This window comes from Xenopus laevis, chromosome 5S, assembly GCF_017654675.1.
Source record: "Xenopus laevis strain J_2021 chromosome 5S, Xenopus_laevis_v10.1, whole genome shotgun sequence".
NCBI classification, from domain to species: domain Eukaryota; kingdom Metazoa; phylum Chordata; class Amphibia; order Anura; family Pipidae; genus Xenopus; species Xenopus laevis.
The window spans coordinates 16,409,685-16,420,583 of record NC_054380.1 but is presented as its reverse complement, the minus strand read 5'-3'; the positions used below and the strand labels follow the sequence as shown (position 1 = coordinate 16,420,583).

At 42.0% G+C, this 10,899-nt stretch overlaps 1 protein-coding gene across 2 annotated transcripts in view; it reads right to left on the bottom strand.

Moving 5' to 3' along the window:
- Positions 1-1,564: 1,564 nt before the first annotated feature.
- The window catches only part of ptpn14.S (protein tyrosine phosphatase, non-receptor type 14 S homeolog), a 51,316-nt gene continuing 41,981 nt past the window's right edge, over positions 1,565-10,899 (bottom strand). For both annotated transcript variants that reach the window (XM_018264993.2, XM_018264992.2), the window contains 6 exons: positions 9,690-9,833; positions 8,160-8,378; positions 7,525-7,653; positions 3,532-3,766; positions 3,292-3,443; positions 1,565-1,879 (listed from right to left, as the gene is read on the bottom strand). In XM_018264993.2, the coding sequence (XP_018120482.1) occupies positions 1,751-1,879; positions 3,292-3,443; positions 3,532-3,766; positions 7,525-7,653; positions 8,160-8,378; positions 9,690-9,833 (1,008 nt within the window). In that variant the 3' untranslated portion in view covers positions 1,565-1,750. The remainder of the gene's footprint in view (positions 1,880-3,291; positions 3,444-3,531; positions 3,767-7,524; positions 7,654-8,159; positions 8,379-9,689; positions 9,834-10,899) is intronic.

Sequence of the window (10,899 nt, the reverse complement as noted above, 5' to 3'; positions counted from 1 at the left end):
AAACCTAAGCCTGAACCTCTTGGTTTTCCTATAGCCTGTACCATACGTCTATACCAGTATAGCCTATGCCCCTGTACCCTTTGTTTGCTTGCTAATATCTTATACAGAGAGATCCCATAAAACTATGCCACGTTACCTATTCTCCTGTACTAAGCATAATTCAGCAGGAACAGCCCCTAAATTTGCTCATAGTCTGTACAGAGAGATCCCATAAAACTATGGCAGCATAGGTATTCCCCTGTACTAAGCACAATTAAGCAGGAACAGCCCCCTAAGTTTGCTCATAGTCTGTATAGAGAAATACCATAAAACTATGGCAGCATAGGTATTCCCCTCCTAAGTTTGCTCATAGTCTCAGTGGCGTAACTAGATATTACTGGGCCCCACAGCAAATTATTTTTCAGGCCCCCAAAATGTTTAGAGGTTGACTTGTTTCTCCAATATTTATTGAAATTGTATATGAATTAGGGCCTCATGGGGCCCCTATACCTCCTGGGCCCCCCTGCAGCCGCAGGGTCAGCTTCCTCTATAGTTACGCCCCTGCATAGTCTGTACAGAGAGAGATACCCCCCTGTGCAGCTCTAACTGATCTTAAAGGGATGTGCTATACTTGTATTTACAACCACACAATCCTTTCCCAGGAATGAAACAGATACTGGTAATTGGTCTATCAAAAATATGTATAAAGATGCAGAGAGAGAAGAGGAATTGCATAGTCTGGGCTGCCATGCTGCACAATGTAGAGTAAAAAAGAAAACTATAAATTCACAAGGATGCAGTTACAGAGGCCAGGGAACTCCTTCTAGTAACTTCATCATTTTACTTTGGCCTCAAGGGAGGCTCCTGTGCTCTCTGCAGTAGAAGAGTCATTTTTCCATTTTAAAAAATACTTAAATTAGACTTTTACAGTTTCCAGAAATGTTTTTTTGCTGCTGATGGCACGAGCGGCCCTGCCTATTTGGGCAGAGAGACACATGGTCAGATTTGGGGACATTAGTCACCCGGCGACAAATCTCCTCTTTTTCGGGGCGACTAATCTCCCCGAATTGCCTTCCCACCAGTAAAATGGCACTGTGAGTGCTTCGTTTTCAGGCGACTTCGGAAAACAAAGCGCTCTGAGTGCCATTCCGCCGGCAATTTACATTCTAGCTGGTGGGAAGGCAGTTTGGGGAGATTAGTCGCCCTGAAGAAGAGGAGAATCTTACCGTGTGTCTCTGCCCTTTTAAGTAAGGGCTACTTTTTTATTGAAATGCCCCCCTTCTCAAGTCACGTGACCCGAGTGACATCATGAAGTGCCTGAAACCGATGACATCACTAAGCACCGTTTAAACAAAGTCATCTTACAGTGTATTCGTGGCTCATCCATAGTCAGCCTACACAGAGGATAAGAAATTTCTTAAAAGGCATATTAGCGGGCAGAAGTGGTCAGTGGAGCTTTGCTCTTTTTGCTTATGGTTTTTGTATAAAAAAAAAAAATAGATTAAAAATGAAGCGAGTGTGCAGAATGCAGCGACAAGCAGATTCATTTCATATGAACATAAATTATTAAAATTCAGGAAAAATAAATTATTGTTTTTATTAAAAAAAAAAATTACAATGACCTCAGGAGACTGCTGTGCGTGTCTCGCGCCCAAACATAAGTCTCCGGGCAGTGTTCAGTGCCGTCCAAGAGGAGTCCTGCTGCAGAGGTGTCGGTCCTTCCCGTTCCCCGAACAGTGTCCCCCCCCACCCACACACATCCCGTCTGATATCAGATGAGCCTGGAACTTTTCAGGAAGTGAATGAGAAGCTGGTAGACGAATTTGTACTGCGCCATGGTTTGGATCATGAACATGCGCTGCTCTCTCAGGTGCCGAAGCATCTCTGGGATCTCAATGTTCTGCCAAAACAGGAGGGAAACAACATGAGCACAATACACAGGACTTGTGTTACTAATACATGATCTCCCTGCCACCCCTCTTTCCCTTAAAGCATCATAGTTTGTTCAAATAATGTAATGAGCTTTGTAAAAACAACCTCTTCCCTAAACTGCATTAATAAGGACCAGCTCATTATACAGTGGGCTTCTTAATAGGCAGGTGATTTGCCTATTGTTTTGAAAGGGACACATCGTGTGAGAAACAAGAATGTGCCAGTGCACATATACAGTAGAATATAGAGGGGATTAAATAAATTAAATAAATATTCAATATAGAAGAGATGTGTTGAAAAATAGGTGTTTTGGCCTAATTTAATAAGAAAATCCCCCCTACCCTGCTAATCCCGCCATATCCTGCTGCCTCCTTTTCCAGGCTGCACATCGGAGCCAATGGCACTCAGCACACTGCACTGTAGGACAGAAGCTAGGTTGACCTGATAGGGAACTGAAGCCTGTCTTTGCTTGCGTCACTGCAGGACTGTGATTGGCTGTCCCCCCTCCTACTGTGCTTCTGGCAGGGACTAGTAGGACACACCCTCCCCATGAACTTGGACGGGGACTGTACAAGATCAATAGGGAGTGTCAACAAAGAGGCCATTTTTAGAGTTAATATTCATTTTGTCACCCAGACATAAAAAGCTGTAATAAAAGTGCTTTTCAAATTAAACATGAAATCCAAATTTGTTTTTTATTAAAGCATTCATAGTTGTAAACTCAATTAAAAATCTCAGCTGTCAATCAAATATTTCCTGCCCCGCCTCTATACTGTAGGCATAGAGGCGGGGCAGACAATTACTTTCACTTTCCATTCAGCACTTCCTAGATGTCACTGCTCTCCCCACATCCCCCCCTGTCTCTTAACCATTTAATTGTGTAACCAGGACATGGGGATGGACATCAGGTCCCCCATTCTGGTGCACAAACAAGATTCTGAGATGATAAAAGGCTTGTCTTAATAACAGTGTCCACAAAATGGCTCCTGCCTGCTTGTTATAATTATGAATTCCCAGACGGAAGGAAACAAGATTCAAATAATTTATATTGTGTGATTAAAGTTCATTTTGCTTGACTAATGTGATAAAATAGAATTTTGAATATTTTTTTCAGGTGACAGGTCCCCTTTAAATTGAAACCTGCACCCTATATTGTTCACCAATGCCTACAAGATTAGAGGAGATTTCAATTATACTATATGTCTCCTTTAATTTAGAAATATTTCTGATTTGTATTAAAATAAAAAGGAGGCTATACCACTGCAGATACCATTGAAGGGATCGACCCCTCCCCTGCCTGAGCCACGCCCCCCAATCCCATGCGTCATTTTTGTTCCTTACTCAGGATACATAGAAATAAATCAGATCATTTTTCTGCACCTCATTGTTTTCCAAGCAGCGAATCATCAGCTCCGTCAGCACCACCACCCCCGTCCTTCCGACGCCGGAACTGCAGTGAACCACAATGGGGGGATTACAGAGGCTGCTGGGATTGGCATGGCGGCGCACTGAGCGGATCTCTTCTAGGTAGGCTGAGAAGCAAGATACAGAAAAGACACATCAATACCCATCTCTGTGCCCACGGGCAATGTGCTGAATGATTCCCGGATAAAGCCTTACACAAGAAACCTTGCATCTCATCTGGGCAGCCGTGGTCCGGCCAATCTGTAAACTGAAGGTGCCACACGGTCCTCTCTTGACCAGATAAGAGATGCTTCACCTTTAACCCTGTGGTTGCATAGCAGCCAGAATCCGTCCGAAAGTTGGTGGTGACTTTGAACTTTCCGTACGTTCCGGAGTTGTGTTTGGTTCCCAGCATCGGCCAATAGCGGTGACTCTTGCCTCTTCCCTCCTCCTGTGGGTCAACAATATGAGAAGAATTCACCTTATCTATCCGCTATATTTATTTGGCAGTGAATCCACATAATACAGGGGGGCAACTATAGAGAAAGGAGACAATGCAACTGCTGGGAGGGTTTCCAAAGATATGGGGAACATGTTTGAGAAACTTTTGGCAAGATCTATTGGGCAGGTATGAGGCCCTAGCCTACCAGGCTAGGGCCTCATTTGCACGTTAATTCATTCCATGCTTGACAAGTCCTTGTTGGCTCAAAGAAGGATCCAACCCTTGAACCCCAGGCCATTCATAGGTGGCAAAAATATGGCAGGCAGTTAAAATTAACGGTTAAAGGGCTAGTTCACCTTCAAACAACTAATTGTTTTCAGATAGATCACCTTTTTCCAATGACTTTTTATTTTCTATGTGTCACTCTTTTTCTAATATTGAAGTGTAAAGTGTCATTTTTCACCTTCTAAAGCAGCTCTGGGAGGGGGGTCGCCGACCCTATAAACTGTTCTCAATTGATACATTAAGTTGATACATTTCTTATCTTTGTCCCTGCTGAGCAGAAACTCTGGGTTACATTACAGGCAGCTGTTGGAATTGATACAATAGTTGCTAATACTCCAGAGATGCTGCTGAGAAATGTAACAACTCAATGTTGTAAAATTGGGACAGTTTAGAGTCTGCGCCTGAATTACTGAGCTGCCAGATTCGAACACGAACATTCAACTTTAAAATTACATTTTGGAAAAACAGTAAAGAATAAATAATGGAAAGTAATTGCAAAAAGTCTTTATTTCTGGGGAACGATCTGAAAACACCTGAGCTGAAAAAAGTGTTTGGAAGGTGAACAACCCCTTTCACTTATAGTATGCTATAAAATGGTCAATTCTGAGCAACTTTTCAACTGGTCTTCATTATTTATTTTTTATAGTTTTTGAATGATTTGCTTCTGACTCTTCCCAACTTTTAAATGGGAGTCACGGACTCTATTTAAATACAAATGCTCTGTAAGGCTACACATTTATTGTTATTGCTACTTTTTATTCCTCATCTTTCTATTTAGGCCTCTCCTATTCCAGTCTCTTATTCAAATCAAGGCATGGTTGCTAGGGTAAATTGGACACTAGGGGGCAGATTTACATAGGGTCGAATATTGAGGGTTAATTAACCCTCGATATTCAACTGCCGATTGTAAATCCTTCGATTTCCAATATCAAAGTCGAAGGATTTAACGCAAATAGTACGATCGAACGGAAAAAACGTTCGATCGAATGATTAAATCCTTCGAATCGTTCAATTCAAAGGATTTTAATCCATCGATCGAACGATTTTCCTTCGATCACAAATTGGCTAGAAAGCCTAAGGGGACCTTCCCCATAGGCTAACATTGCACCTCGGTAGGTTTTAGGTGGCGAAGTAGGGGGTCAAAGTTTTTTTTAAAGAGACAGTACTTCGATTATCGAATGGTCGAACGATTTTTAGTTTGAATCGAAGTCGTAGTCGAAGGTCGAAGGAGCCAATTCGATGGTCGCAGTAGCCAAAAAAATCATTAGAAATTTGAATTTTTTTTTTATATTCTATTCCTTCACTTGAACTAAGTAAATGGGCCCCTAGTAGTGATGGGTGAATCTGTCCCGTTTCGCTTTCCCCGAAAAAATTCACATAACTGTGAAAAAAAATCGCAAAACAGCGAAAAGTTGTCAAAATGTATTTAAGTCAATGGGCTTCAAATTACTTTTGCTGCTTGACGATTCGTATACGGGCGACTATTTTGACCAGATGAAGTCAAATGCGTCCAGTTCATTTTGATGCGTGAAAATTTTGATATGCAACAATTTTTTTCTGTCGTGGCAGATTTTCCACAGGCACGCAGTTTGCGCCAATTTATTCACGGACCGTGAAACGTGGAAATTCGCTGAGAATCCATGCCTGCTGAATTTATTCACCCATCACTAGACACTAGCAACCAGATTGCTGAAATTGTAAACTGGAGAGCTGCTGAATAAAAAGCTCAAAAACCACAGATAATAAATGAAAACTAATTGCAAATTGTCTCAGAATATCACATCGTACTAAAAGTTAACACAAAGATGCACAACCCCTTTACAATAAGCATGCATTCTACAACTTGACCACCAGAGGTCTCTGTTTAGCCCACCATAAATAAAAATAAGTCCAAAGTTAGCCCCAGTCCTAGAATCACAGCGCAACCCATCAGCAAGCAGGAGACAGTTTATAAATGCAGTCACTGGTTGCTATAGGTTACCATACCTGGAGCAAATGGGTGTCCCCATTTATAGCCATTAATTTTTTTTTGGTATTCCAGAAATGGGAGTCCTTATATGAAGCAGGGAATAAACCACACTGACTGCCAATACATCACAGGTCTGATAAGGCATTAGGAAAGACCAGTTACTTGCAGCGGGAGCTGCCATACTGATCCGGCGACAGATATTGTATTTGTATGAACAGCAGTGGGCCCAGAGCTCGCAGGAAAACAATGGCCTGTTGCATTTGGCAAACGATGAACCATCATTTAAGAAAGGAAAGTTGCAGAAGAATAACAAGTCCTGGAGCCGTCACACCCGATAGGAACGCTGGAATGTGAGGCTGGTTGGGATGTGGAAGGGAACATGAGATCAGAGCACAAAGGACACATTAAAACATGGTGCTTTTGGCTTGCATGGAGGGATGTGGGTTGTTTTTGGCAAAGGTTGCGGAAGGCAAATCCTGTTTTTCACATAAGCAAATGCTTAAAGGGGAACTAAAGTGCTAAATTTACTTTACTTCTATTGTCATTTCCTGAGGGGACTGCTCAGTGCTCTGCCCCATGATTCAGGATAAATAATGTGATGCTCACCCACTCCCTATGGATCTGCACCCTGATTGCTCGTTGGCCCAGAAGATATATATATACTCTGTGTTGAGTAGTGTAGAGGATGCTGGGAATAAGAATCTATATGTAGGTGCAGTAATCAGCAAGGGCCTGACATATACTGATCCCAATAGCAATTACATATACAAATGACATTAAAATCGATTTGTTGTTTGGTTATTACAGACCCTTAAAAGTGATACCATCTACTACTTGAAATAAAAAAATTGTATTTTAGGACCTGAATTCCTAAAATGCCCAGTCTTAGGGCCTGAACTTCTAGGTGTGGCTCACTAGGATGCATTGGAAGTCAGGACAGTGGCCTCTTCTATGTAAGGAGCAACCTAAGAGCCATTCCTGGAATTCTACATCAATTATATACCAATGGTTTTGGGCAAATTTCTACCGTTTTGCCGGAAAAGTTGTGAATTTCCTGTAAAATTCAAAAAATGTGCGAAACGGTGAACAATTTGCTGGAACATTGTGAAATCTGAAAGTTTCACGAAAAAATTGCGAAAATCGGACATTTTCACGAAAAATCTTGAAATACGTTAATTGATGCCCGCGTACAAGCTGACGCTGGTGTTAAAGTCAATGGGTGTCCGAATAGTGTTGGCGTGTGCCGATTTTGACGCGAGCAATTTTTTGGATGCACGTCCGAAACACGGAAATTCACAGCGAATTTATCACTAGCACCCATAGCTGTGCTTACAATACAATGCCACCACTGCTTCCCTTTCTATGTTCCTTCTTTTTTTCAAAGCCCTCGTGCCAATCAGATAACCCTTAGAATGGGGCATGATCTAGTAGCCATTGGAGTAGGGGGTTTGTCTTGTATAAGTATCTGGAAGCCACTCTTGACCCACACAGCCCTGCCAGTCTGGGAACCTACCTCATCTGCGTTGACCATGGCAATGACATTCACCCCCTGCTCCCACACCATCTGCCAGAAGTCGTGAAAGTTTTGGGGCAGTGGGCCTTGAGTAGCTATGTAATGCCAGTCTTTCCCACTCACAGTGACCTGCAATGGAAGAGTCATACCAGTCACAGGCAGCAACATACTAAGCAACTAAATGACATGCATTATCTCTACTGAGCCCCAAATTGCCCAACAATCCAATTGGAATCCACTGGTGAGTGAATGGGTTGGTTGGGCGAGTTGATAAATCCATTCGGATGATGTTGCATTAAAACTTATCTACACACAGCAGCCGCACTGACTCCATGGGTCCCTTAAGTAATAAGGGCATGTGGCTGTCCAATACCTGTCCATTGTTGGTTCCATTAGCATTGGTGAATGAGGTCTATAAGCTTGGGGCTATGCATGTCTGGCACTACACCATACTCCTCCTGCCCTAAGGACCTGGTGAGTTTTGTCAATTCAATGGAAAATGACAGCTCAGAAGAAACCTCCTGTTTCCTATAGGTTGAGGTCAGGTAGAATGTTTGCCACAGGGCCCTTACAATGAACCATAACACAATGACCTGCACCAGTATCAGCAGCTGTAATTAGGATCTCCTTTTTACCTTTATGTGGGAGGCGTTAATGTAACCTGTGGGGTTTTCTTTGGTTGGGACAAGCTCAACTCTGTTCTCTTCGTAAGGAACATCCTCACAGACTCGGTTGCGCTCTAGATTTTCTGGAAGCACTGCAGTAGTGAAAACACCATCCGGCTTTCTCTTAGGAATTTGCTCATATTCAGTAAACACCATTCCCTCCTCCAGTTTCCATCTCAAGGTCTTGCACTGCGGAGAAAGCACACAGGGGCCACATTAGGACTTGCCCAAGTTATCAAAGATAACGTCTCGCCGGAGATTTTGTTCATTTGACAAACCTTATTTCATATTGAGACCTACTCGGACATCCCATTTCATTAATGGAATTGGGCCACACTTATCATTGCTAACACAGGTGCCACTACAACTTTATGGCCTACAAGATGCCTTCAAGATGTAATCAGAACATTCAGTCCTGGAAGATGGTAGACCTTCACTTTGCTAGCCTACAAGATTTCCTCCTGGCATTCCCAAAAGGTGGTATACCATCAGAGACTGAATGCCCTTATGAAATCTTGTAGGCTAGCAAAGTGAAGGTCTACCATCTTTCAGGACTGAATGCCATGACATCTTGTAGGCTTTTTTGGTGATGTAACTTTTTAACAAGTAATTAAGCAGCTGAAGTTGACTGTGGTCCAGGTTGTGGCTAATTTTACATGGTTTGAATGTGACATTCTACTTGAGCTGATCATCTGGGGCAAGTGCACCTGGACCCACCAAGTGAAGTGGTGAATTTACCAATAAGAATGTTAAGCATCTGATTTTTGGATTAATATACTGTGTGGCTATCTGCACCTTTGCAACTATGTCACTGAGGAGTGATATCCTACACAATTAGACTATATATATATTGGTGTACATGCACATATTAAAGGAGGGCATTTACTATTCAGGTGAGGTTCCCAATTTAGCATCAATAACTGGATCACATTAAGGACATGTGTACAGCTGTCAGGGTGAGACTGCCTTCATAGAACAATGGATTTTCCAGCCAGCCCAATTGATATCTCTCCAAAACCAGGCTGGAAAGGCCTTCATTTAGGACCCGTGCATTGGCTGGCCAATAGCCTGTCTACAGCCAACAACTGCGAAGTCAACAGGCAATATCAGTCTGTCTAGGGTTTGCTTAAGATGGCCATATACGATAAGATCCGCTTGTTTGGCGAGGTCACCAAATGAGTGGATATTTCCCAGATATACCCACTAACAGCAGGGCAATATTGGATTACAATGAAGAGAATGGGCGCCGACGGGTTGTAGTACTAGCCAATGCGATCATCGGTTGCAGGAAAAATCAGTCTAAAGGACCAATATTGGCATATTAGTTGTTGCTACACACAACCAGAAGTCCCACATCATCAGCCAGTCATTGGAGTTGTAGTTGCTAACCAGCTTACATCTTGATGTAAGAAGGACCTGCAGCCAGTAAACAATGGCACCTTTATGCACAAAATAGAAAAAGAAAGCTAATAAATAAGCTTGAGCCGAGAATAATCTTACCCTCTCGTCCATTTGTATCAAAGCCATGTCATCCTGCCTGTCCTCTGGCCTAGCAATGCGAGGAACAGAGAGCCCATTCAGCGCCGCCATCATCAAGGGTCTCTTCTGGGCTTCCAGCGCTGCCATCTCTTGCTTCTCTAAATTCTTTTGGCAAGAAAAGACATGTTTTTCATCTGCATCAGTAATGCCAGCAAATAGTGGAATGTTTTTAATCTCTAGAACAACGGCCGCCAAGCCAAAGAATGCCAATCGTTCCATTTGCTACATTAAAAATAAAATTTGGCCTTGTATTTTCAACAGCCCATAGCAGCAGATAAGAAAAGGGTGTCCTTCTGCAGAGTGGATAATGAGAAGCAGAATTTATTGTAGAAAATGACCTTAAAGGACCACAAATATGTTAGCAACAAAGGGCAGATCTTGTTATTTTTGTACAAAACATAGGGCTGCTGTATATTTTTCTGTTGGCAGCCACTGCTCAATTTTAGCCACTAGTTTTCTCCTTCAGGGAAACCCTCCTCCAATGAGACTGATACAGGGACCTAGAAATAAAGTGGAGGGAAGAGCTAAAGCTTCTGCTGTTTATTTATCAGCACTAAAATTCCTTCTCCTGGTCCTTAAAAGAGTTGTTCTTTAAGTTAACGTTAAGTATGATGTAGAGAATGCTATTCTGAGACAATTTCCAATTGGTCTTCATTTTTTATTATATGTGGTTTTTTTTTTAATTATATCAGAATTTGTTCAGTCTGGAATTTCAGCAGCAGTCTGGTTGCTAAAGTCCAAATTAACTTAGCAACCGGGAGGTAGTTTGAATGAGAGGCTGATATATGAATAGGAGAGGTCTGACTCGAAAGAGAAGTAATAAAAAGTAAAAAATAACAATAAAATTGTAGCCTCACTGAGCAATCATGTTTTTTGGCTGCTGGGTCCAGTGACCCCCAAATTTGAACGCTGGAAAGTGGCAGAAGACAAATAATTTAACTATAGAAAAAGGAGAACAATTGAAAAAGTTACTCGACTATTCTATAAGATACTAAAATTTTACTTAAAGGTGTAGAACCCTTTTAAGTTGCCCTTTGATCTATGGCTCTATGCACAGAGCAGCTTTTGTAACTCCCTTCTCTGTCTCCTCCACATTTTGAACCAAGATTTTTTTAAATATCCTGTAACATATTTATATGCTATATATGAAAAAAGCAATGTACTTTTCGTG